General features: G+C 35.8%; 1 protein-coding gene and 1 non-coding gene across 3 annotated transcripts; one reads left to right on the plus strand and one right to left on the minus strand.

Moving 5' to 3' along the window:
* Positions 1-6: 6 nt before the first annotated feature.
* NUCB2 (nucleobindin 2) lies at positions 7-27,373 on the plus strand. 2 transcript variants are annotated; one of them, XM_037522719.2, is made up of 14 exons: positions 7-122; positions 4,134-4,282; positions 14,088-14,231; positions 15,419-15,526; positions 18,583-18,709; positions 20,357-20,460; positions 22,445-22,630; positions 22,831-22,921; positions 23,529-23,587; positions 23,684-23,776; positions 25,088-25,177; positions 25,935-26,105; positions 26,382-26,463; positions 26,869-27,373. In XM_037522719.2, the coding sequence occupies exons 3-14, from the start codon at positions 14,103-14,105 to the stop codon at positions 26,874-26,876; spliced, it is 1,248 nt and encodes a 415-aa protein (XP_037378616.1). In that variant the 5' UTR covers positions 7-122; positions 4,134-4,282; positions 14,088-14,102; the 3' UTR covers positions 26,877-27,373. The 2 variants fall into 2 exon arrangements, with proteins under 2 accessions (XP_037378616.1, XP_037378618.1); XM_037522721.2 differs by having other exon boundaries at positions 4,134-4,230.
* LOC119256410 (U6 spliceosomal RNA) lies at positions 5,182-5,288 on the minus strand. Its single transcript, XR_005127749.1, has one exon. It is a non-coding gene; the product is annotated as a U6 spliceosomal RNA (small nuclear RNA).
* Positions 27,374-27,379: the final 6 nt, after the last annotated feature.

The following is a 27,379-nucleotide window of genomic DNA, read 5'->3' on the forward strand; positions in this document are numbered from 1 at the left end:
AGAAGGCGGGAGCGCGCGGTGGGCAGAGGTACAGTGCAAGCCGCGGGCCCAGAGCTGGAGGGACCAGTCCGTGCGCTGTATGCGTTCAGCAGGCGGAGTCTCGCGCGCGGAGAACCTGCTAGGTAAGGCCAGTGGCTTCCTGGGGGGTGCGGAACCCCACGGCGGGAGGGTGGAGCGGGTCCCCAGAGAAGGGTCTGGCCGTCGCTTGCCCTGACCGGGCAGTGACGGTGGCTGGGGCCGCACAGTGGGCGCGCGCGCGTGGGAAGGGGTTTCAAGCTGGAGCCTGGGGCGCAGGGTTCCTTCTTCTGCTCCACTCCCTGCAGGACACCCAGGCTTTTTTTGGGGGGGGGGTAGATGAGGGTAGCAGGTTCTTGATCGAGAGCAGGAGGAGGTAGGTTGGAAGCAGGACCAAAACCCCAGCTGGTTCCAGTCGGGTCTTGGCAGGTTGATGGGCAAGGGAGGTGCCTACTGGTGCCATAGTATACCCACCAAATCTTGGCTGATGCTCACTACCACCCGCCGGAGAGCAAAGCTAGGCCAGGGAATCCTGCTCTTCTACGGTTCTGTTAAACCTCACAACCCCTGACACTTGGGAGAGGAGAAAGTTCCTTCTAGTTGTGGTATTGTTTTCTCTTCAGTGACAGAAATCATGTGGTGTGAGATGAGCCTTTTCAGTTTCAATATATGAGAAAGATGGTATTTCCTAGTTGCACCTGCTACATAAACCTTCCAACCTTTATTCTGATTTCTGGGCCATAGAAAACCTCATGAAATTCTCAAAGTATCTGCTATTCTCCCAAATTGGACAGTAAATTTTACACAACTGAATAAGTCAGCACTGCCACCTAACCCTTTTATTAAATGCATGGATAAATATGGACACCAAACCATATATTACCTTGACTTTTTTTTAAAAAGGAGTGGACAAGGAGGTTCAATGCAATTAATTGTTTCTGCTAGTAAATCTTATTTGAAAATTTGTGAACTTTCCCTATAAGAATTTAAAGAACTGAAATAATTGATGAGACAGTTTCTTTAAGGAAATAGTTAAAAGTAATATGACTAGGGGTTAATAGATTTGGATCAGATAACCTCTAACTTCTTTCACAATCTATTTAAATGATTTGTTTCTTAAAGTCTTTCTACTGAATAATTGAATTCTACTGAATTCTACTGAATAATTAAATCCTTGAATCAGAACATTCAGAACAATCCTTGAATCAGAACCTGAATGTTCTAGATTTAGGATTCTAGATATCCAGACTTTTGCATCTTGCCACCACCACCCTTTTATAAATTGCCTCAGGATTCACCGTTATCTAAGTTGAGTGGAATTCTTGTTTTCTAAAACTTGAACAAATGCAACATATGTTTCAACAAATATCCCAAGTTAATAGGGTTGAATACTTTTTTAAAAAGTGGAAGTTTAGAATTAGGAATGAAGTCTCAGGTATTATCACTTTCTTTAATAGGGTGAACATGGAAAATTCTATTTCTTAGCTTAGTCTTTAAATTCTCAATAATCTGGTGCAAGTTTCTACTGTGAGTGAAATATTCATTTCCAACTTCTTGTGCTTCATGCTATTCTCCATTTATCCTAGTTTTACACATCTTGAAAGGGTTGAGTCCATATTCTGCTTACTTTCCTATAACCTCCTGAAATCCTGTTCATATTTCACATTATGAATCTACCCTTTCAGCATGGTTTGCGCCAAGTTGGTTTGTGATAAATAATAGTTAAAATGAAATTTACAAGTAAGACAATGAAGGTAACTTCCAAAACACTAGTTACCAATTATGGAGATTAATATGTATATTAATAGGGTGAACAATACCAGAATCTTTTTGTTTTAAGATTTGTCATGTATCTCTATAAACATACTAAACTAAGTTTACGATATTAAGAATAATATTTAAAATACTTTTCACTTTCTAAGGAACTTTTGATGACTGAGATGTGCAAAATACCTGTTTAAGTGTTGGGTATTTGGGGGAATCAAGTGTAGAATGTTAAAATGCATTGCAAATAATCCTTAAATTAGATAATCTTTTAGGTGTCATAAGTAATTGAGTTGACTATATTTAGAATGATAGATAATTAACTATTTCTAAATAACTGAAGGTTTAGAAAAAGGAAAATTTATTATTTTTATGTTTAACGCATGCTATTAGTTTGTAGACTCTAAAAAACAGGCTTCTGACAATTTAAAATAATTTATTCAAGGGAAAGCTTCAATCACTTTAATGACTTTCAATCTGAAATTTAAAAAGATATGATATGATGGAAAGTATACTTAATTAGAATTTGATGGCCAAATATCAATCTTGACTCTGCCAAATGCTCTTAGCCAAGTCAGTGAATGTTCTTGTGCTTTATGACCTTTTATAAATGTAGGGTCTGAACCAAACCCTGCCTGAAATTATTTCTGAATGGTTTTAGAATGTACTGATTAAAAAACTTTTAAAGCCACCTCATAGAAATTGAGATAGCATTTGCATGCTTTTATTTTTTCGAAATGTGTATTTTACTTATCGCAAGTATGGTGTGTGTAAATAATGAAGATGTGACTTTAATAAATTTGTTGATAAGACAGATGAGCAGCAGTATCTGTTTTTTATAAAGCTACTATCAAGGACACTGTAACTGATTAAGATAGAGAGAACAGGTAATTTAATGACTTTTTTTGGTGTCCTTTTCAATAGATGTGACCAGTAGAGGCACAAAGATCTATACTTTTGATAAAGGGAGTTCATATCATCTGGTCATACAGCTGATACTATATTTTGATCTCAATTTCCCCATGACTCTCATTTTCAAAGGGAAAAATGGAGTTTAGCACCAGGTTACCTGTTGCCCTTGTCACTGACGCCAATGAAAAACCTCAGAAGCCATTTCTTGTTCTCTTTCCCCACTAACTCTCATTGTTAGAATTATGACACTGACATTAAGAAGACGTAACACAAGTTTCCTGGCTCAAGGCAGTGCTTTAGAGAAAGAAACCTGGGCTCTTGCAAAAAACTCTTTTAAGGCCAAGGAGGAAGAGATTATTTCTCTTTTATTGGATGTATTTTTTTCTTTGGCCTACAACTGCTATTGCAATGTTCAGAGAAGAGCTCTAATGTGACCTGTCAAAAATATCATTTAAAGGTTATTTGCCAGACTGGCTTCTCACCTTTTAAGTTTTATAATTGTGTATTTACAAAACCGATTTTCATAATTTCATTGGCTATTTCATTTTTAAGACAGGAAGGCATTAATATTTAAAGAGTATTTACTCCTGCCATGCACTATATTAGTTACATTGTATTCATTCTTATTTTCAGCTAATCAAAAATCTATGAAGAAATATTAGCTTAATTTTATAGGTAGGAAAACCCAGGCTCAGAGAGGCAAGCAACTTGCCAGTGAATGGGAGCAATTAGGATTCATCTGTTGTTTATTTTTGATTGTGCTGTGTTAATAAAAGTCATATGTCTCTCCAACATATTACAAGCATATGATCACTTTCCTGTTTGGGTGATTTTATGCTAAAAGATCATAAGGAAGAAATATGTATTATTAAAATTTAAAGATACTATATTTGCCTTTTTTTTTTTTACAGATTACTTAGAAATAATTATGTTTACCAGTGAGTTTGCATATGAGCTAACTGCCTTGTCCTTTACAGTTAGGGAATGAGGTTTCAAAAAAGAATTTGAGTTGTTTCACTAAATACCTGATCTCTCTGACTGATAGTGGGGCAAGAGTTAATTTTTTAAAGTGGTGGTAAGAGTAAAGAAAAATTCCAGTTAAGGATTTATGGGAAAACATAAAACATATGGGAAAACATACCTGCTATCTTGAAGTCTCATTGCTGAGCAAAGTAAGCTTTCAGTTGGAATTATTTTTAGTTTTTAGAAGGGGAACTCTGTAGTAAAATGGCACAACAGATTCATATCTTTGTTTATTCTGGTTTTTGCGTCTGTTTATTTAATATTTCTCTCTTCTCCACACTGGAAGATGATTTAATTTAGTCTTCCATATCATAGAACTTTTATGTGACAAATGTATATATCATGTTTTGTTATCACTGCAATAAAGGTAAATTTATATTGATGTTTAATGTGCCTTTATTTCCCTTTTTAACATCTAGAACCTATTAAGAGTCTGTTTTTGTGAAGAAGCATTAGGAATCAAGACCCATATCCTCATTAACTTGATTTTGCTCACGTCATCCTACTGCTTTGGATGTAAGTTACCTCATCTATAAAACGGTGATAAAAATTCTTTACCTGTCTGAAGGTGAGTGATCAGTTAAGATTGCATTTGATCGCAAAAAAAAAAAAAAGGAGGGAGGACAAAAAATAAGAACAGATTTAATGGAATCTTAAGCACACAATACTTATTTTCTCCTGTAAAGTTATTCTTCAAGTAGGCAGTTTAGGATAAGTATAGTAGCTTCATAAAGTTATCAGGAACCTATATTTTTTTCCAGTTGTTTGATATGATATCTTAAGGTGTGAGCCTGGTGCATATAATCTAAGAAAGCTGCCAGAGCTCCAACCATCACAGCCAAGTTCAGGCAGCGAGGTAAAAGCAAAGAAAGGATGTGTCTTCTCCTTTTATGGAGACTTCCTGAACCAAAACTCAGGATACAAAGGGAGCAGGAAAACATAGCTGGATGTGAGGCTGCCCTGAATTAAATTGGCCTTTGTTACGCAGGAGGTTGGGAAGATTTGGATATTGGCAAGAAAATAGAAGTATCTTCCGCAGTAGGGACCTCTGAGACATATAGCTATTGATAACCACTTTTAGAAGCTTCAGTAATTTGCCATGGCAGATCTTTAAAATGATTTTCTCCAGAAAGAAATAACTTTCACCCAATACAAAAAGTGTTTCTTTTTTCCTTTTTTGAATTTTTTTTAAAAGATTTATTTTTATTTATTTATACAAGCACTGGCTACAGTCAGAAGCATGGGAGGGTGAGAGAATTCACCAGAGCCAGAGCGGGGAGCAGAGCAGGCAGAAGGACCGAAGTACACTGCTGAGGGGAGCAGCTGGCGGCAGGAGAGGTCTGCGCGCCATGTGGAACCCTTCTCTGGTGGCCGGGGATCGAACTGGCGCTGCAGAGGCTGCGGGCAGCTTTGCAACCCAGCGCTCAACCGCCGCGCCACCAGGGAGGCCCCCTTTTTTGAATTTTTAAGAATATAGAACACTTCACGAATATGTGTGTCATTCTTGCCCAGGGGCCATGCTAATCTTTAGTTTCTGTTATTGCGGTTCTAGTAGATGTCTGCTGAAATGAGCCCTCTTTTTACTTTTATCCCTGGATGCATTCTGGAAGGCTTTCTGCCATCATTATGTATTTGTTCTGGTTACTTTAAAAAATTGCCTATAAACACTCAATAGATATTTCTTATACATTTTATGCATTAAAAAATAACCAACATTTTTTGAGCCCCTTGCTGTGTGCAAGGTACTAAAAAGAAAAGAGATAAGTTACCCCAAAGTTATCACATAATAAATCATTAGGAAGCAAACACTTTATGTTAAAAGTGTAATTTACCTCAATATACATTTAAGTTTAGTAGTGGTTCAAGAAACATACTTTCGCCTTTAGTAATTAAAAGTTTTGTGGTTTTTTTTTTTTTTAACCGCCTAACTGTTCCCTATCTTGAAATTTCCTCTTACTTAACTACTAGCCCTTGGTTAACTTATCTCCTTCCACACTTTTCTTTTTTTTTTTTATAAAACTTTTTTTTTTTTTTTAAAGAGACATGTATTTTATTTATTTATTTATTTGTTTGTTTGTTTGTTTATACATGCACTGGGTACAGTCAGAAGCGCAGGAGGGTGAGAGAATTCACCAGAGCCAGAGCAGGGAGCAGAGCAGGCAGAAGGACCGAAGTACACTGTTGAGGGGAGCAGCGGGCGCAGCAGGAGAGGTCTGCGCGCCATGTGGGACCCTCCTCCGGTGGCCGGGGAGCAGCCGGGGATCGAACCAGCGCTGCAGAGGCTGCGGGCAGCTTCGCAACCCAGCGCTCAACCGCTGTGCCACTGGGGAGGCCCCACACTTTTCTTTATACATATTATAAAAATATACCCTATAGTTGTAATTTTATATGATTTAGATGCCGCTAGCTCTGCAAAGAAAGTGAATTGAAATAAACTTTTGAGAAAAGATAAAAAAACTCAAGGGATAGAAATTGAGGTGGGGAAGAATCTAAGAATTCAGTCAGTCTCATGGATTTTAGCAAGTAGATTAGGAGCAAATTAAGATTTTATTTCTACAGAGTATATTTGTGTTTTTGCAGGGCATTACGTTTTTCTTTGTATCAGCCACACAATACAGTAAGTCTTTTGCTACTAGTGCTTTTTACCAGTCTGGAATCACTGACCTCAAATAAATAAAAGTCAGGAACTTATGTGTGTAGAACTTATGTGTAATATTATTTCTTTTTTTTAAAGATTTATTTATTTATGCATACAAGAGTTGGGGCACAGGACAGAGGTGGGGGGTGGTGGTGGTGAGGGGATTCACCAGAGACAGAGTGGGGAACAGAACAGGCAGATTGACTGAAATCCACTGCTGAGGGGAGCAGCAGGTGAGTCAGAAGAGGTCTGCTGCACCATGTGGATATCTCCCTGGCTGGGGATTGAACTTGTGCTGCAGTGGTTGCGGACAGCTTCATAGATTGTGTCTTAACCCCTCGCGCCACCAGGGAGGCCCCCAGCCTGGTATTATTTCTAAGAGATGTTTAGCATTATAAGTCATCTGACAATGAAACTATCTACTGGCTAAACACCATTTTAGTGCATTTAAATTTTTGTCATTAATAGAAAAGCAATCATGCTACCCATAGTTTTATAAGTGGCTTTTTAAAAATTGTAATTGTTTATTTAATATACATAGCAGACTGAAAGTCCTGTGAGGGTAGGGACCACTTCTATGTCTCTTACCTTTGTATCCAGCATATTTAATAAATATTTGTTAAATTTTATCATAAAATTAATTAAATAAATGCAATCGGTTAAAGAAAACATCTTTCAATTCAGTCTTTTTTTTAAAAAAAAAGATTTATTTATTTATGCATACAAGAGCTGGGGTACAGGCCAGAGATGTGGGGGGTGAGTGGATCCACCAGAGACAGCAGGGAACAGAATAGGCAGACTGACTGAAATACACTGCTGAGGGGAGCAGCGGGCGAGACAGGAGAGGTCTGCCTTGCTATGTGGGTTGCTCCATGGCCAGCTGGGGATCTAACTCGTGCTGCAGAGGCTGTGGATTGCTTCATAGTGCGGTGCTTACCAGGGAGGCCCTCAATTCAGTCTTAAATTGAAAAGGAAGAGGTGTAAAAGTAGAGGGTTGAGGAAGGGAGAAAAAGATAAATGGGGAAAAATATAGATTATTATAAGGAAAGAAAGACAAACTAATTTCAGTTTTCTGTACTCTACACACCTTAAACCCATGACCATTTTAACAACTTCCAGGTGGTTAATCAAAATAGGAAACTTTCTCTCTCTCTCTCTCTCTCTCTCTCTCTCTCTCTCTCTCTCTCTCTCTCACACACACACACACACACACACACACACACACACACACACACACACACTTTGGCCTTAATCTGGATAATGCTGGTATGAATCAATAGTTAAGAAATCTGACTTTGTAGAAGAATGGGAATTATAATTTGGTTGAGAGGGGAAGAGAGAGCAGCTTTGTTTTTGAACTTGGAAATTTAGGGAATTTATTTGGTATGTATGGAATGCTAGGAGAGGTTTAAGAAGAACTTTGTAGTTTTGCCTGAGGCTTGGGCACCCTTAGGATCAGTGCTGCCCATACTGTTTTGAGATCACTGTCTGAGTTAGATTTTCACATCATCCTACTTTAGAATAAAAATCAACCTCTCCTGGTTTGGACCAGCCTAATATGTCAGCCTAGTTCAGCCCAGTGTCTCCTCTTTAGGTCTCTATTCTTCTTATGGAAGAAGAGGGTGATAAAAGAATGGAGGCCATTCTTACTGACTTGATAATGGAAGAAAAGTAGGTAGTCTCTCTTCTTCCCATTACCCCTCCTGTCATTCATCTCTCCTTCCTTTGTATGGATATTTGCCTATTATCCAGTTCATGAAAATCTGTAGACCTTTCTCTAACATATTTGACAGTATTTTAGTATTTATTTATTTTAAAGATTTATTTATTTATGCATACAAGAGCTGGATACAGGCCAGAGATGCAGAGGGTGAGAGGATTTACCAGAGACAGATTGGGGTACAGATTCACCAGAGTGGGGTACAAAACAGGCAGACTGAAATACACTGCTGAGGGGAGCAGCGGGTGAGACAGGAGAGGTAGGTCTTGCCATGTGGTTTGCTCCTTGGCCGGCCAGGGATCGAATTCGTGCTGCAGAGGCTGCAGATTGCTTCGTAGTGCGGTGCTTAATCCCTTGAACCATCAGGAAGGCCCCTGTTTTGTATTTAAAGAGATTTTTTTGTGTCATTACTTGACACTGGTGTGCTAGAACATTTCCATTGATAGTAAGATGCCACTATAGCCAGATAGAAAAAATACTGCCCATTAAGCTATCACATTTGTGCTTTATCATTTATAATATGTTTACTGAAAGTGCTTTTTTAGATTCACTTAGATATAGCATAGATTTTCTCATATCATTTTTGTGCATACATAAAGAAATTGAAAGTGAAATAAATTGGTAAAGGTATTCTTCTGCCTTCTTTAGATTCACAGTCTGAGTCTTTTGAAACCTTTCTTGATTCAAAGTTGTCATTGTCTGTGTTTTCCCACACAGCATTGTTCTCTCTACTTTGGAGACTAAGGGTGACTTTCTTCTCCTAATTTTTTCCAATCCCTTTGCCTGAACTTTACTTCCAAGCCTCTGACACTCATTTTGTGAGGCTGTCATTACAAGACAATAGACTTTTCTTTTTTTTATAGTACATGTTATACATTTTATTAATTTTTTTCCTCTCTGACCTTTCTTAGCCATTTAATATTTATTTAATTTTTATTTTCTTACATCTTTGTTCATTTTTGTACAATATTTGATTTCTCCCCTCAGGTATTTGCCCATAATTCTCCTATCACCACAGCACCTGTGAACTGTCACCACAGTCCCTTGTGCTCTTCCCTCCTGTTTTGACCCCTCTCCCTCCTCCTGCCCTGCTGTATGCTCAGATCTTTGATCAGTTTGCAAGTTTTGTCTTTTTTCTAACCCTTTGTCTGGTTTCTCCCCACCCTTAAGCGACCACTAATTTGCTTTCTTTCTGTATGGATTTGCTTATTCTAGATGTTTGATATAAATAGAATTACATAATATATATGTCCTGCATCCTGCTGTATTTATTATAAATCAATCATTACATTTTATTTTGAAACAAACAAGCTTCTCCTTAAACAATCTCAGTCCTTATCCTCTAAAATTAACAAAAAGTGAAATTGCTTTTGGTTTTGAATTAGCAGTCACAATTCCTTATCTCCTTCCTGCAAAAGGTAAAAACAAATCCAGTTTAAATGAAATGCAAGTTTGTCTATCTCTAAATTTAAAATCGAGGAGGGGGCCTCCCCGGTGGTGCGGCGGTTGAGCGCTGGGTTGCGAAGCTACCTGTGGCCTCTGCGGCGCCGGTTCGATCCCCGGCTGCTCCCCGGCCTCTGGCTGAGGGTCCCATATGGCGCGCAGTCCTCTCCTGCCGCCCGCTGCTCTCCTCAGCAGTGTACTTCTGTCCTTCTGCCTGCTCTGCTCCCCACTCTGGCCCTGGTGAATTCTCTCACCCTCCCGCGCCTCTGACTGTACCCAGTACTTGTATAAACAAAACAAACAAACAAATAAATAAAAAAAAATGCCTCTATAAAAAAAAATAAATTAAAAAAAAATCGAGGAGGAACTTTGTTTCTCCTTCTTCAGAAGCGAGGTCCATAATGATCAGAGGGCATAATGTCTCACATCCTGTATCTCAAGTATGAAGCTTTCTGGTTTTACCACATTTTGTTTATTTGTTTCTAGAGAACTTTCTCCAATAGTTGATTTTTGTGATCATTTTGTATCTCAACACTCTGATTTTCTATTTGCTCTACCAATGTAATTTTAAGTTTACTGAATAAGCAATATCTGGTATAAAGGCATTTATAAGTCACATAGCCATTTCATATAATTGGTGTGATTATAAAAATTGTATTAGTATTTCTTTTTTAATAGAGGCATGTTTATTTATTTATTTTGTTTGTTTGTTTGTTTGTTTTGTTTATACATGCACTGGGTACAGTCAGAAGCGCGGGAGGGTGAGAGAATTCACCAGAGTCAGAGCGGGGAGCAGAACAGGCAGAAGGACCGAAGTACACTGCTGAGGGGAGCAGCGGGCAGCAGGAGAGGTCTGCGCGCCATGTGGGACTCTCCTCTGGTGGCCGGGGAGCAGCCGGGGATCGAACCGGCACTGCAGCCGCGGGCAGCCTCGCAACCCAGCGCTCAACCGCTGCGCCACCTGGGAGGCCCTGTATTAGTATTTTTGATAATATAGTAGAAAAGATCTATACTTCATTCAAAAGAAAAAACTGATAATGGAATTTAAGACCTTGAAGAATACTGATAATTAGTTAAATCCTCCTTTAAAAAATGTATTATTTTTACTGTTTACAATAGCTAAGCTTTGGAAACAACCCAAATGCCCAAAAATAGATGACTGGATCAAGAAGATGTGGTACATATATACCATGGAATATTATTCAGCATTCAAAAAAGATAAACACATGCAATTTGCAGCAACATGGATGGCACTGGAAGGGATCATGCTCAGCGAATAAGCCAAAAAGAAAAAGAAAAATACCGGATGGTCTCACTCATAGCAGGAATCTAGAAAACTTAAATAAGGGACCAGGAAAACGAATAACTATAAGAAAGTGAAAATCAAAATCAACAAAAAACTACGAACCAGAGACACTTTTAGGGGGCCGGGGGTGGGAGGGGAGGGATTGGGGTCAGAATGGGGGGGCTGCAATTGTATGGGGAATATAAAAATAAAATTTATTATTAAAAAAAAAAAAAAAAAAACCACAGGTGACAGCCACAGAGGCTATTCCAGGCCCTCAGCAAATGCTGGAGCCTCTTTCATGCTGTGTCAGTGCACTACATGGGTAGGTAAATGTTACACCTTTGCTTCAGGCCTTCTCCTCTGACCATCATTCCCAACCACTAGGGTTGGTGAAAAAGCTGAAATTTTTCCAGGTTTCTTAGTGAAAGGTTGTGGTTCTCCGTATTTAGGCTGCAGGGTTATGAGAGTGTAGAATGGAGGAGGGATCCCAGGATCTCTTGTAATGAAGCCCTATCTCCTGGGACTGGGTGATGGTAGCATATGTATAAAGTGCCAGGCACAGTCCAAGGAAGCTGGGTATAGTTAGGAATGGTAGAGACTTAGAGACAAAAGGCAGCAAAGTCATGATTTTGGAAGGCCAATTTGAACACAGGCGCTAGTTTTTTGGGGTTTTTTGGTGGTAAAATAGCCATAAAATTTACCATCTATGATAATTTTCTGTAATAATCATTTTGCAATATATACACAAACCACATCATTGTTACATAATGATATGTCATATATATCATATATCTTTAATACAATTCAATTATATCAATAAAATTGGAAGAAAATTTATCACCTTAACCATTATATATACAGCTCAGTGGCATTAAGTAAAATCATATTGTTGTTCTGCCACCCTCAGAACTCTTTTCATCTTGCAAAATTAAAAACGTGCCCATTTCTTCCTAGCTCCTAGCCCCTAGAAACCACCATTCTACTTTCTGCTAATGAGTAAAACTATTCTATAATTCCTATAAATAGAATCATACCATATTTGTCCTTTGGTGACAGGCTTATTAAAAAAAATAATAAAAGATGTATTATTTTTAAAAATGAGAAAACTGAAGGAATGAGTTGACTGACCTGTGATCACATAGCAAGTGAGGGTGTGACTAGAATCAGAATGTGGGCCGAAATTTATCTTTTCCTTACTCTTCTTAGGTATAACACACCCATTTTTCTTTACTTTGAGGATTTAAATGTACTTTTGAGATTAGCATTCTCTTAATCTCTCCTTGTAGAGACACAGTCTGTTTTCAAGAATCAGAATCACATAGGGCCTGTTATAAAACAGATTTTGTACTTCCTCCACCTCCCCAGTCTCTGCTGGTCCAGGGATTGCACTTTAGAACCACTGCCTAAAAGCAGACAAAGGCTTTGGAGTCAGTCCCTCTTTTGTCTGAACACTGACTCTAAAACTTAATGCTCTGTGCCCCAGATCAATTTTTTTAATTAATAATGTGTCCATTTTCTATACTTTGACATGTGATAATAATGTTTATTTCATAGGGCTATTGTAATTTGTAATTTATATTAAATGAGTTAATTTTTTTTAAAAAGACTTTAGCATACTCCTTGGTACGTAGTGAACACTCAGTTATTTTCTATTGTTTCTTATAATAATCCTGGAGTAAATGAAATGTTTATGAACCATAAGTTTAGCCAGTGTTTTAGAATAGATGCCTAGAGACTTTTTGTCACTTTATCACTAAGATGTTGTCAGGAGACACACACACACACACACACACGTTCATATATACAAACACATTCCTCTCTTGACTTGACTTCTTATTTATGGTAGATAGACTTGGCAGAAGAAAGTGAGAGCAGAAGTGGCAAATTGATAAAGGAATTCCACTTCCAGAATGGGATTTGACTACAGACACTTTCATTAATCTCAGGCTTCTATTATATAGTGAAGTAAAGGTAGACAGTATTAAAAAAGCATGTTTCAAAATATGTGGGCTAGCTGCCAATTGAGATAGAAGAGTTTATCAACTGTGTATGTGTGTTTTATGGTGGGAGGAGGCGGGCCTAGGGAACACAAGATAAAGTGTGAATACAGCGTGCAGGAGTCTATGGGGAGATTCTTATATTTGTTTATTTATTTAATTTATTTGTTGAAGTGATGTTGATTTACAACACTGTATATGGTTTAGAGGAATAGGGTCATACCTCCTTAAATGTATGTTATCACACTACCCCCTACCCCTCACCAAAAACACCCACTGTCCTTAAGCCTAGGCCATGGGACCTCCTTCTCCTCTTTCAGAGAGAGAGAAAGAGGGAGAGAGAGATTCCCCGCCCCATCTAGTAGACTTAATGAATCTCTCTCTCTCTTTCTATACACACACACACACACACACACACACACACACACACACACACACACACATACATACCTATAATCAATTTTACTCATTCTAATTCTTGTAGTAGATTGTTCAAGCCACTAAGACTTCTATGGACTGAAAATATTCAAATAGAATAAGAAAAATTTGAGTAATATTATGGGGCAGCAGTAGTTGCTCTTTTATTTCAATCGCATTTGTTGATATTTTACTGATGTATTTATTTGAAAACTTATTGATCGAGAAGAATTTTAGCAAATCACTGTTGGTTATGATAAAAATAAGGTTGAGAGAATATTTGTATCTATATATATTGATACCTATATATATTGATCTCTTTTAAGCAACTTATATTCATAGAGTTTATAGTCATACATTCTTATATTCATATATTCTAAATTAGGTTGAACCTAAACCAAGTTTTATATTCTGAAGTATTTGGTTCTCTAGTATTTTAATTGAGTTTTTTCCTACTTATCTCTTTCCTAAACCTGAGCTACTTATTTTTTAAGAATATTGAGCCCCTCATTGCTTTTTATTTTGAAGCTATTAACCAGATATTTTCATACTATATAAGTTTAAACTTTAAAATTTTGTATCCCTGGTTTTTTTTTTTCAATTTTAACTTAAGAACTTTCCTGATTTTTAGTGCCTTTTTAAAAAATTCTTTATCTGTAGGAACAGATGGGTGGGCTAATGATCTACTTCAAGCATTATTTTTGATAAGTTATCAATTTTTACCCCTTCAAATATTGTGTCTTAAACTTCCTGAGATTAAATATATTATCAAGGTGGCATTAAGAATATATATATAATGTATATATATAAAATATATATAAATTGAGAACATCTTTTCAGGACGTTACTATAATTATACCTTTATTTTAGACAAGGTGGAGGACCATGCTACTACAATATTGTTTCCTCTTGGTTTCATGTCTTCTTACTGCTCTTGAAGCTGTGCCTATAGACATAGACAAGACAAAAGTGAAAAATACTCAACCTGTGGACAGCGCCAAGGTGCAATCGCCAGTAAGTAACATGATGGTGATAGTTCTGTGGGAAGAATTTTAACTAAGAAATGGCCAATATTTCTTATTTCTAAAGTTGGATATTTAGCAACTACTTCTGATATGACAGTGATAAGAGTATTTGATAAGCATATTTTATTTTATTTTTTTAAAGATTTACTTATTTATGCATACAAGAGCTGGGGTATAGCCAGAGATGAGGGGAGTGAGGATTCACCAGGAACAGAGTGGGGAACAGAACAGGCAGATTAACGGTAAAGTACACTACTGAAAGGAGCAGCGGGCAAGTCAGGAGAGATCTGCTGCGCTATGTGGGTTGCTCCCTGGCCGGCGGGGGATAGAATATGTGCCGCACAGACTGCGGATTGCTTCATAGTGCAGTGCTTAACCCCTTGCGCCACCAGGGAGGCCCAGGATAAACATATTTTAAACAATAATGGACAATGATTATTTAATGTAATTTGTATTTTAGATAATACATAAAAGAATTAATCATAATACCTGTCCAATGTGGAGCTAACCAGCTAAGAAAACATTGTGTTATAATCAAAAGAGAGACACATAGCAATGAAAACATACGGGTGATAATGGGAAAAATCAATTAATATTATTGGTTAAGTCTTTATTATCTAAATGCATATAGAAAATCTACCTTTATATTAATAGTAATACATGATTTCAGTTCTTGACATACAGCTCTTCATTTGAGAAATACAACTTTTTAACTTTGTCCAGATTCTCAAAGTAGATATGTCTAAAAACCATTTTGCTAGAAATATTTTTTTAGGGATTGAGATCTTTAGATGCAGGAAAGAAAAAAAAAAACTTAAAGGAGGGCCTCCCCGGTGGCACAGCGGTTGAGCGCTGGGTTGCAAAGCTGCCCGCGGCCTCTGTGGCGCCGGTTCGATCCCCGGCTGCTCCCCGGCCACCTGAGGAGGGTCCCACATGGCGCGCAGACCTCTCCTGCCGCCCGCTGCTCCCCTCAGCAGTGTACTTCTGTCCTTCTGCCTGCTCTGCTCCCCGCTCTGACTCTGGTGAATTCTCTCACCCTCCCGCGCTTCTGACTGTACCCAGTGCATGTATAAACAAAACAAACAAACAAACAAACAAATAAATAAATAAAACATGTCTCTATTTAAAAAAAAAAAAAACTTAAAGGAGCATTATTATCTTTTTCTTAACTTGAAGGAAACTGGACTTTATTATGATGAATATCTCAAGCAAGTGATTGATGTGCTGGAAACAGATGATCATTTCAGAGAAAAACTCCAGAAAGCAGACATAGAGGAAATAAAGGTAAATGCAATCAAATAATTATTTAACAGACATCTGAGCATGACAGGTACTGAGTTAACTAATGGGTATACAAAGACGAAACTCCACCCAAGCCCTTAAAGAGCCCTCAAAGGAGAATAATAATCAGAACTAGATTGTTATGATATATGTGTGATAAGTATATAATAATATATTTTGGAAATGCAGATGATGGTCACATAATTCCACCTGTGGGAGAAAGTGGGAAGTTGTCCTTCTCTGCAGAGGTTATGCCGGTGCTTAAAGACGTGACTGAGAAAAGGACAGAGGCTAGGAAGCATGATAGGCTGAGGTGCAAGGATATCCAGCTATAAGAGATAAATTGAAAAAATGAATGTAGTAACTTGCTGGAAATGAGTGGGAAGTGGAGGCTGAGTGGCTAAAACATGAGATGGGCATAGGGGCTAGATGTAGGGGCCGCGGGGATTGTGTATCATGATGTGAGGATAGTAGGAAGCTATTCAGAGGTGTAGAACAGATTAGCTTCTAGTGTTTTAATCAGGTGCAGATCAACTATTATAAGAGTTAATGGGCCATATCTTACGCTAGTAGGGGAGGTTTAACCATCTGCCTCTGTCCTGATAGACATAATTGTAACCCTAAACATCTCTTAGTACTCATTCTAAAGAAAGGAAGCTGTAAAGATCTGATGTGAGAGATTCTTTTTTTTTAATGCCCATCCTTGGGCTATCAATCCATTTCATTGTGTATATTTTAGAGTCAGCAAGTAAAAAAAAAATTCCAGTAATTTAAGTTTAAACTTTCCAAATATTTTTGTTTGCTTGCATCATTTTTCTTTATTTATTCATTTTAAATTTTCTCAAAATTTCTATGAACTGTTTCTAGAATCAGAATCAGAACTTTGAAGGAATCTTTCCGGATCAAGCAGCCTTATTTTAATCTCTGTCCTCAGTGTGGGTCTCTTTAAAGGACCTAGTAACATCAGGTCTTAGCAATTACTGTGTTTTCAGTCCATGACTCTCCTCTCAGAGGCTACGAATTGTTCTGGGGGAGAGGGAACAGCATTTTGTCATTAATTTTTCTGAATTGTGGAACCAGTTTCTTGGGGTGAATGATATTTATTGTAGAATTTTCGATATCTTATCTATTTAAATTAGGATTAAGAGCATTATTTGGGGATAACATAGAAACTGTGGATAATGAGAGATATATGTCAAGAAATACAGGGAAAAAAGACAATCCACTTCCTGGTTTGGTGTAGAGAATACTTTTATAACTGTCTTATTTCACAATCAATTTCTATTCTCTCTGAAATCAGTGTGGGGTGGGAGGTGGTAGACAAAATGTAAGTCAAACTGCTATTCAATGAAAAAGAAATGAGAAAAAATAGGCAAAAAACCCAAAAGAATCATTACAAATAGTCTAGCAAAGACTCTTGTTACAGTAAAAAAATGGGGGGGGGGTTATTGGAATTTGTCCTTTTCTTTCCAGCCTTTGAAGCATTTTGAAAGGAAAATCATACTACAGTTCTTCATGTCCCAAGCACTGCTGATTATCATTTTGCCCACACTGCTTCACAGAATGTGCCTTCATGAAGGATGTCAGCAAACAATTTTTATTCTTTCTAATGTCTTTATCACAGGGGGCCACAGATTTTATGGCTTGTTAAAACACAGATTTCTGAGCCCCACCTCCAGACTTTCTAAGTCAGTGAGTCTATGGACTCATTTCTAAAGCACCCAGTTGATGCTAATGCTTCCACTGGGGACAAGTTTGAGAACCACTGTTCTACCTGGCCGTTCTCTTGAAATACACTGTTCTTTTTTATTCTGTCACAGCATGTTCTCATAGTTCTCCTTCTCCCTCTCGAACATTCAGTCTTGGTTTCTCTTGTGAGGTTTCTTTTCTTTACCTTCCTCAGCAGGCCTCCGACTCAGTCCTAAAAGGTTTGTCTGCTTGGTTTCTAATTAATCTCACAATTTGTGATTGCAAATGTATTAATAAACAAGAGAAAGTAAGCCACTAGCTATTTTGTTTCTTAAACCTTGGAAAATGTATCTAGTTACTCATCTATGAAATATATAATCAAAGGAAACCACTGGAAAAGATGAATTTTGAAAATTTATTTCCAATGACTAAAGTTTAAAAAGAGGCCAAATCACTTTTAAAAAATTACTGAAGTAAAGATGAAAAATGATGTAAGAATTATATAAAATAAAATATTTAAAAAATTATTGAAGTATAATTCTCTTTAACATATAATTCCTTAACATACAATTCAATGACTTTTAGCACAACCAGGTATGCAGCTACCACCATTATCTAATTTTAAAACAATTTCATTACTCCCCAAAAAGGAAATCCTGTGCCCATTAAGTAATCACTCCCTAATTCCCCCCTTTCCTCAGCTCCTGGCAACCCCTAAACTGTTTTATGGGTCTAAACTCTATGGCTTTGCCTCTTTTGAACATTTCATATATACAGAATGATGTAACGTGACCTTTTGTGTCAGGCTTAACATAGTGTTTTCAAAGTCTATTGTGTTGTGGAATGTATCAACACATGCATTCCTTTTTTTAGATGAATAATATTCCAAAATACGGATATTCTAAATTTATTTTATCTAAATTTATTTGTTTTATGATGGACATTTAAGTTATTTCTACTTTTTTAGTTAGTGTGAATGATACTGCTATGAATATCCATGTATAGTTTTTATGTGAACATAAAATTTAATTCTTTAGGTGTATACCTAGGAATGGAATTGCTAGATCATATGGTAACTCTGCACTTGACTTTTTGAGGAATTGCCAAATTGTTTTCCATAGTGGCTACAATATTTTACAGTTCAAGTTATTTTTGAGTTTCTTCTTTGTGCTTTAATTATATTTTTCTAAATTATACAGTTTTTAGACATCTTGATTTTAGAATTAAAATGGAATCTCAATATCAATATCAAATTTATCTAAATTCGTTAAAATACTTATTGCCACTTTATTATAATTACTTTTACTACACTATATCTGGTAAAAGATACAATGTAAGAGATAAAACTAATTTATTAATTTTGTTAACAGAGTGGGAGGTTAAGCAAAGAGCTTGATTTAGTAAGTCACCATGTGAGGACAAAACTTGATGAACTAAAGAGACAAGAGGTGTCAAGGTTAAGAATGCTGATTAAAGCTAAATTGGATTCCCTTCAAGGTAAGTGATATAGAAAATACAGGAAAATTTCAATACTTGGTTGTTGACATCAGTTTACATTTAGCATGTTCTTTAGTGAAAATTGAATGTTAGTATTGATTTGACATCTCTGATTTTTTAATTTAATTTTTTGAATAAACCAATATATTCACATCATTCAAAAAAATTAAGCTAGCCTCAAATATTCCAAATTAAATGAAGAATGAAAAGTAGTGAATTAATCAACTGATTTAAAAGAGGAAAAGTAACATGAAAACAAACCTCAAGAAAGCACAGAGAAGATCTAATTAGAATAATTTCCATTGATGAAATAGCAAAGTTGTCTGAGAGGTAGCCCTACAAAGTTACACTTCCATGCTCAGACAATATAAAGGAAATTCAATTAAACAATTAAAGAGCAAATTGTTGATGGTATTTACACTATTCCATAGCACAGAAAAAAGGGAAGTCTTCCTAGTTCTTTTTATGTATTAATTTCCAAACCAAAATTACTGTATGTCAGCAGAATACTATATATACATAGGAAGTGGATTTATTTAATAGTACAATTGACTCACTAATAGAATATCTGATATTATAAATCATCATATGAATAGAAATAATAAGAAAATATTATGGTGTGACAAAAGAAATCATAAGGTGAAAGGACAAATGATAAATTGAAATAAATCTTTGAAACTTGTATTTTTTGCAAGTAAGACTTTTTTTTTTAGAACTATATAAGGTGCACAGCACAAATGAAGGAAAAATACACCAATTCTCATAGACATTTTGGTCCTACATGGAGCATAGCTTCTGGATTACCAACCTCTTCTACCAGACTGATGCATTTGTTATAATTGATGCACACACATGCATATACGGGGGGAAAACATGCGTACATATACATGTACATATTTTGTAAATCATAAGTTTACATAGACAGTGCTAATTATCATCCATTTTGATAGGTTTTTTTCTTTGCCTTCCATTGTTCCATATTGTATATTTCTTTCCCCTAAGTGAGAACTTAACTTCTAACCACAAAAGCTCCCATGCCTATTTTGCTCACTTCTGTAATACAACTCATATCACAGAATCGCTTCACCCATTCAACTATAATCAACTGTAGCTTGTTTTTAAAAACTTTTTTTAATAAAGAAAAACAAGTGATGTTTCTCTAAAAATAAGTTATCATTCAAATGAATGAACTTGAATTAGATTTTTATTGTTCTATTAAAGATTCATTAGCGCAACATACAAAAAAATTCTTCCATATAAATTTTAGAGCAATTCATTTTAGAAATTCTACTTAGACTTTTGATGAGGGCAATAAATTAGAGTTTATCTACCTAAGTAGGAAATTTGGTAGTTTACCTATAATAAAAACATTTTTACTATTAGTTATGTTCATAATTAACAAATTTTTCTAGAAATAGCATTAAAATTGCATATTAAATTTTATTTCATTTTAAATCTAAGGGTTTTGCCTTTTCCTAGCATGACAATGTGTGTAATATTCTCAAAGAAAATATGAACCTAACTAAAATTTTAAATTTTCTTACAAAATTCTATAGCTGTAAATACAAATGCTTATTCTTATATATACTTTCTATTGTTTCTAGCTTTTAATAATTAATCATTTAGAGCTTTCTCATTTTCTTTCAGATACAGGCATAGACCATCAAGCTCTTCTAAAACAATTTGATCACCTAAACCACATGAATCCTGACAAGTTTGAATCTACAGATTTAGATATGCTAATAAAAGCGGTGAGAATAATTCCAAAAAATGTTGTCTTTGAGGTTTTGTAGTTTGATGAGTAAATACAATGAAGTGGTAATACAAATTTTATATATTCTCTAGAATGTCTTTATTTATTTATTTATTTATTTTAAAAAAAGATTTATTTATTTATTTATACAAACACTGGGTACAGTCAGAAGCATGGGAGGGTGAGAGAATTCACCGAGCCAGAGCAGGGAACAGAGCAGGCAGAAGGACCGAAGTACACTGCTGAGGGGAGCAGTGGGTGGCCGGGGAGCAGCCGGGGATCGAACCGGCGCTGCAGAGGCTGTGGGCAGCTTCACAACCCAGTGCTCAACCACTGCACCACCGGGGAGGCCCTCTAGAATGTCTTTAAAGAGAGATAGCTTATCCCTTACTGTTGGCAGATCATATAGACATATAGGTCTGTAATTCCTTAACAAATTTTTTTAAAAAGAAGCTATAAAGGGCCTCCCCGGTGGTGCAGCGGTTGAGCGCTGGGTTGCGAAGCTGTCCGCGGCCTCTGCAGTGCTGGTTCGATCCCTGGCTGCTCCCCGGCCACCGGAGGAAGGTCCCACATGGCGTGCAGACCTCCCCTGCCGCCCACTGCTCTCCTCAGCAGTGTACTTTGGTCCTTCTGCCTGCTCTGCTCCCTGCTCTGGCTCTGGTGAATTCTCTCACCCTCCCGCGCTTCTGACTGTACCCAGTGCATGTACAAACAAACAAACAAATAAATACATAAATAAATAAATAATAAAAAAAGAAGCTATAAAAGCTGAATTACCTGGTTTGAATTACAGTAAGGTTATTTGTAGTTTTCATTTAGCCTACTTAATGTGACTATTCATAGATTTTGCTAGAGAAATACTAACCTATTTGATCACAGTCCTCTGTGATCACCTAAGTTTAAGGTATATCGTATGATGACCTGACATATGTGTATACTGTGAAATGACTAACACAATGAGTTTAATTAGTGCCCATCATCTCATATAGATACATACAAAAATAAAAAAAGAAAAAGAAAAAAAAATGTCCTTGTATTGCGAATCCTAGAGTCTACTTTCTTAACAACTTTCAAATATCCCATATAGTGGTGTTAACTATAGTCATCATGTTGTCCATTACATCCCTACTACTCATTTATCTTATTGCTGAAATTTGGCTATCTTTATCCAGTTCTCCTTCCTAACCTCTGCCTCTGTGGTTGGGTCTCTGTTTCTAGTGTTCTCTGAGTTTGCAGATCTCTTATATTGTGGTTAGAAATCATCCTAGTTTCTGTACTAATTTGATACAGTTTTTTCTTTGTTGTTTTCCAAATTTATAATGTTTATGAGGAACTTCCTAACTTTTTAGTTTCTTGGAATGCCTACATTCTTGGTAGTAAATATGACTAAAATAAAATGGTAGAATTTTAAAAGAGGAGTCCAGTGTATTTTGCTCCTCTTATACTACCTTATATTAGAGTCTGCTACATGTAAGAATGGCATTCCTTTTTTTTAAATAAATTTTATTTTTATATTCCCCATACAATTGCAACCCCCTTATTTTGACCCCAATCCCTCCCCTCCCCGCTCCGCACCCCCCATAGAGTGTCTCTGGTTCATAGTTGTTTGTTGATTTTGATTTTCACTTTCTTATATTCATTTTCCTGGTCCCTTATTTAAGTTTTCTAGATTCCTGCTATGAGTGAGACCATCCAGTATTTTTCTTTTTCTTTTGGCTTATTTCGCTGAGCATGATCCCTTCCAGCACCATCCATGTTGCTGCAAATTGCATGTGTTTATCTTTTTTGATTGCTGAGTAATATTCCATGGTGTATATGTACCACATCTTCTTGATCCAGTCATCTATTTTTGGGCATTTGGGTTGTTTCCAAAGCTTAGCTATTGTAAACAGTGCTGCTATAAACATAGGGTGCAGGTGCTCTTTAGAACGGCTTTACTTATATTCTTGAAACACATCTTTTTATTTAATTATGGATTATAGGCTACAAGTGATCTGGAACACTATGACAAAACTCGACATGAAGAATTTAAAAAATATGAAATGATGAAGGAACATGAAAGGAGGGAGTATTTGAAAACACTTAATGAAGAAAAGAGAAAAGAAGAAGAATTGAAATTTGAAGAAATGAAGAAAAAACATGAAAATCATCCCAAAGTCAATCATCCAGTAAGAATTATGACTTTATGACTAGTTGAAGACTTTTTCTTTTGTACTAGAGAGTAGAGTTTTGTCATCAAATTATTAGTACTTAAATATTAATTCTTAATTCTGCCATGTTCATCAAACGTATTTAATTTTGGTATATGTATATAAGTATTATATGTATGTATATTACATTTTGAGTGTTTTTAAAAATTGATTCACAGGGAAGCAAAGACCAACTGAAAGAGGTATGGGAAGAGGCCGATGGTTTGGATCCTAATGACTTTGACCCCAAGACATTTTTCAAATTACATGGTAATAAATTTGATGCAAATATTAATATTTACAACTGCTGTTTGAAAAATTACAGTCTATTCCTGATATCTGACAAAATTGTTTATGTAGTAACATCTATTAAAAGACAGTTTTCTATTGTCCTACTGATAGCAAATTTTTTAAGTTTTTCTGTAGGGTACTAAAGCAGTCTTTATTGCATACTGATCCGCAGGATGAAATATCTTAGGGTCAGTAGCTGTGTCTTTATACCTGTTTTTACTGTTGAGTTATTATGTGATTTTTTGCAAGTTTCTCTGTAAAATGAAGGTATTTCTATGACTCAGTTATATCTTTATGCTATAATATTAAAACTTACTTTTAGTGTCATATATTGCTAGATAGATGAAGCTTTATATTTGGGGGGAAATTAGTCATGGTTTTTTATAGAAACTGTTATGAATTATGCATTGAGTAGTGCATGTTATCAGTTGGACTGAACTGAGACTTCATAAAAAAACATTTTTTTGTAATGCTTCATGTCAGTACTAGTTTTGCAAACCATCTGTAAACATTTGTATTTTTATTTATTGATTTATTTTCTAAGGCATTAAGATAAGTTTTTTCATTTATAATATTTAAACTTTAGATGTCAATAATGATGGCTTCCTGGATGAACAAGAATTAGAAGCCCTGTTTACTAAAGAGGTAACTGAGTTTATCAAGTATTCATTGTTTTTGCTTTCTTTTTTCCTTCTGTCATCTTCCTTTCTTTTTATGTTGGTTTTAAAATTTTCTTTTTAGTTGGAAAAAGTATATGACCCCAAAAACGAAGAAGATGATATGGTAGAAATGGAGGAAGAAAGACTTAGAATGAGGGAACATGTAATGAATGAGGTAGGTTTTCAAAGTTTAAGATTACATGTTATATCTATTTTTTTTTCTTTTTTTAAAGATTTATTTTATTTATTTATACAAGCACTGGGTACAGTCAGAAGCACGGGAGGGTGAGAGAATTCACCAGAGCCAGAGCGGGGAGCAGAGCAGGCAGAAGGACCGAAGTACACTGCTGAGGGGAGCAGCTGGCGGCAGGAGAGGTCTGCGCGCCATGTGGGACCCTTCTCCGGTGGCCGGGGAACAGCCGGGGATCGAACCGGCGCTGCAGAGGCAGCGGGCAGCTTCGCAACCCAGCGCTCAACCGCTGCGCCACCGGGAGGCCCCATGTTATATCTATTGATTGTCCAAGTCTCTTACAGTAAATCTTGCCATAAGATGAAAAATAAATACACAGAATAGGTATTTAATTGGATTTTGCATTTTTGATCCATAGTATTTAGTATATTCACTTAGTATAAATAAAACAATTTGTAACTATTTCAAAATATTTTAAAAACTCAAGATGCCCCTGCATATCAGCTCTAAAATATTCTTTAGAAGTCAAGAAATACTGTAGTGCAATATTTGATGTTTTAAATGCTATGTTATTTTTAGTTAAGAAAATTTAAAAAACCCAGTACCTTAATAATTTATAACGATAGATATTTATTTCTTGTTCACATCACTACACTGAAAACTCTGATCTAACTAAGGGTAACTAAAACCTATGTTTTGCTTCAGTGATTTTCACTGATATTTGAGCTGTTAATGATGAATTGGGATCTCTGCTGACTGCTGGAATCCCTGTATCAAATAAATTTCTCTGGCCATTGTAGATGTCACCTTTGTAATTGAATTTGCCTGCATCTACAAGCACCGTTGAAGAGGATTTGGAGAGGTTGTCTACTTTAGTTTTGGCTTAGTTAGTCATCTTTAAGGAAAAATGTTCAGAGGATTTTAACTTAAATTCCTGTACTTTTGACCAAAACAGTTTTTTTCTGGAAGATTATTTTTCCTGACCAAGCACTTGGCCTCAAGAGGGATTATACATGGTGTGGTAAGGGAGGAGGCAAATACTAGACTAACCAGTCAGATCAGCAAACTGAAACTTTGGGGTATCAGATGTATACATATCTCACTGTATTTTTAAATTGGAATTATATAGATGAGAAAAATATCTATTTTCTGATTCCAGTACAATTGAGTGTTCCATCTCAATTTCTGTGGGTGTTAGGCTAGCTCTTGCTGAATGTCAATGTAGTAGCATCTATTAGAGGATAGTTTCATGAGAAAGAGTTACTTTATTTTACATATTCATTTTCCTTTAATCAGGTTGATGCTAACAAAGACCGACTGGTGACTCTGGATGAGTTTATGAGAGCAACAGAAAAAAAGGAATTCTTAGAGCCAGATAGCTGGGAGGTAATTTGACATCAGTCTGTTCTACCTTTAACTTTTATTTCACATTATGGTTGCATTATTGTCTTGGCTTTTCATATGAAATGCTACTATAAAATAATGTCACTATAAAATAATTGATCTCTTATTTGTAATCACATTGCATATAATTAGAAGTCTGTTAGAAATTGCTCTGTTTCTAAATATAAAATGTTCATTCTTGAAAATTAGAAATATAGATACATTTAGAGAAGTAAATTAGAAGCTACCTATATTTCTACCATACAGAGGCAGATACTTAAATTATGCATTGTGATAAAAAATTTCTTCAGTTAGCCTGCCCCATCCCAGTTTCTGTGGGTTATTTTATTTGCTTTGGTTTGTATTCAACTGGTGCTTTTCCAAAAATCAAATCTTTCCAAAAATGTGCCTTCAGAAGAGTATCATTTTCTTTCCCACATTCTTTGTCCTTTCAACCCAGCTCTCTCCCTTGTAACCAAACTTGTAAGTCCTATTGTAACAGGGTGGTCCCCAGGAAAGGGGGAGGTTCCTGGCCCCCTTTCCTGGGGACCACCCTGTTACAATTCTTTTCTCTTTTGCTGAAATGAGTGCATAAATACCTATTTTCTTGAGTCCCCTTCTTTTTTGCCCCAAAAGTTTAATAAGTTAAATACACTAGATATTCTTTTATACATTGCTTATCATAGAACTTTAAAACTGAATCTGACCTTCCTGTTGTACTTGTAAGATTATTTTTTCTCTTTTTTTTTTTTCCTTTAAGACATTGGATCAGCAGCAGTTATTCACAGAGGAAGAGCTAAAAGAGTATGAAAATCTTATCTCTTTACAAGAAAATGAACTAAAGAAAAAGGCAGATGAGCTTCAGAAACAGAAGGAAGAGCTACAACGTCAGCATGACCAACTTGAAGCTCAGAAACTGGAATATCACCAGGTGGTGTTTTGTAGGATTGTGACGTTAAAAAGGATTTTCGGCTTTTTGTTAAAAGCCTATGTTTTTGAAATAGATTATTTCAATATATTAGAAGCTATAACATTTTAAATTTTACTATTTTAGGACTGCTTTATTGAATATTAGTCTGAATTTTAGAGCTGGAATATCTCATTTTAGAAATCAGTTTTCAATTAGTTTGTTGGGCTTTGTCAAAGGTTATAGATAAGAAAAAATAAAACAAAACTTAGTTTTAAAATGTTCTTTTCCACTCACTAGGTTGTACAGCAGATGGAACAAAAAAAATTACAACAAGAAACTCCTCCAGCAGGGCCAGGTGGAGAACTGAAATTGAAGCCACGTATGTAATTTTGTTTGTTTAAGGAAATAAACAACTGATTAAATTTAAATTTTATTTATTACAAATATAATTTCAAATCGTTATTTGTAGTTACCTGTGTTACTTTCTATATGTCTGTGGAAATAGAGTAACTTGTATCACAGAAAATGAAAAGTACAATTTTTATGTATCAGCACATTTGAAAAGCTATATAATTTGATAGCTATATTCATGATGACATGATTTACTTCAACATTATTCATTATTATTTCTAATCAGTTATTGATATTAAGAAAACATGTTTTTAATTGTAATCTATGATTAGGTAAGTGTAATTAAAAGACAAATATCCAATATATCTACATATAAAAGAAGGTTCAGAATGAAAAAGGTACCTTTAAATTGAAAGCTTTTTTTTTTTTATAGATAATTAAAATTCGAAGCCCATCAGAACTTGGAAGAAAACTGTTACCAACATCTGTTTCATTTTTTTTACCTCCCTTCCTTTTTCTCTGATCAATAAATACTTTAAAGCATATATGGAATAAAGGAAGATACTTTTCAAATGAGAACACATTTTTTGGACACAGATATGTAAGGATTGACGTCTACAAGAACCAGGAAGACAAACTCAATATTTGCTTCCATTTTCACATTTCCTCCCTTTTTTCTTTGTTCACCTTTAGTGATTTAACTAAATGGGCATATGCCATAATTTAATGAAACTATCAGTGAGATGCTATTTAAGTGAGACACCTTCATGACTTTTAAAATCAGTAACTTGCTCTCACTCATAAAAGTAGATTTTCTTTTATGGTCACTTATTATCCCCTCTCTCTGTGAAAGTCTTTGATATTAATAGTTCTCCTAAGAAGATCATAGTATTCCCAGTGTTTTTGGTAAACTTTTCTTACTTTCTGCAGCCTTACTTACTAGA

This window comes from Talpa occidentalis, unplaced genomic scaffold (assembly GCF_014898055.3).
Source record: "Talpa occidentalis isolate TD23 unplaced genomic scaffold, MPIMG_talOcc4v2.1 talOcc4.3, whole genome shotgun sequence".
NCBI classification, from domain to species: Eukaryota; Metazoa; Chordata; class Mammalia; order Eulipotyphla; family Talpidae; genus Talpa; species Talpa occidentalis.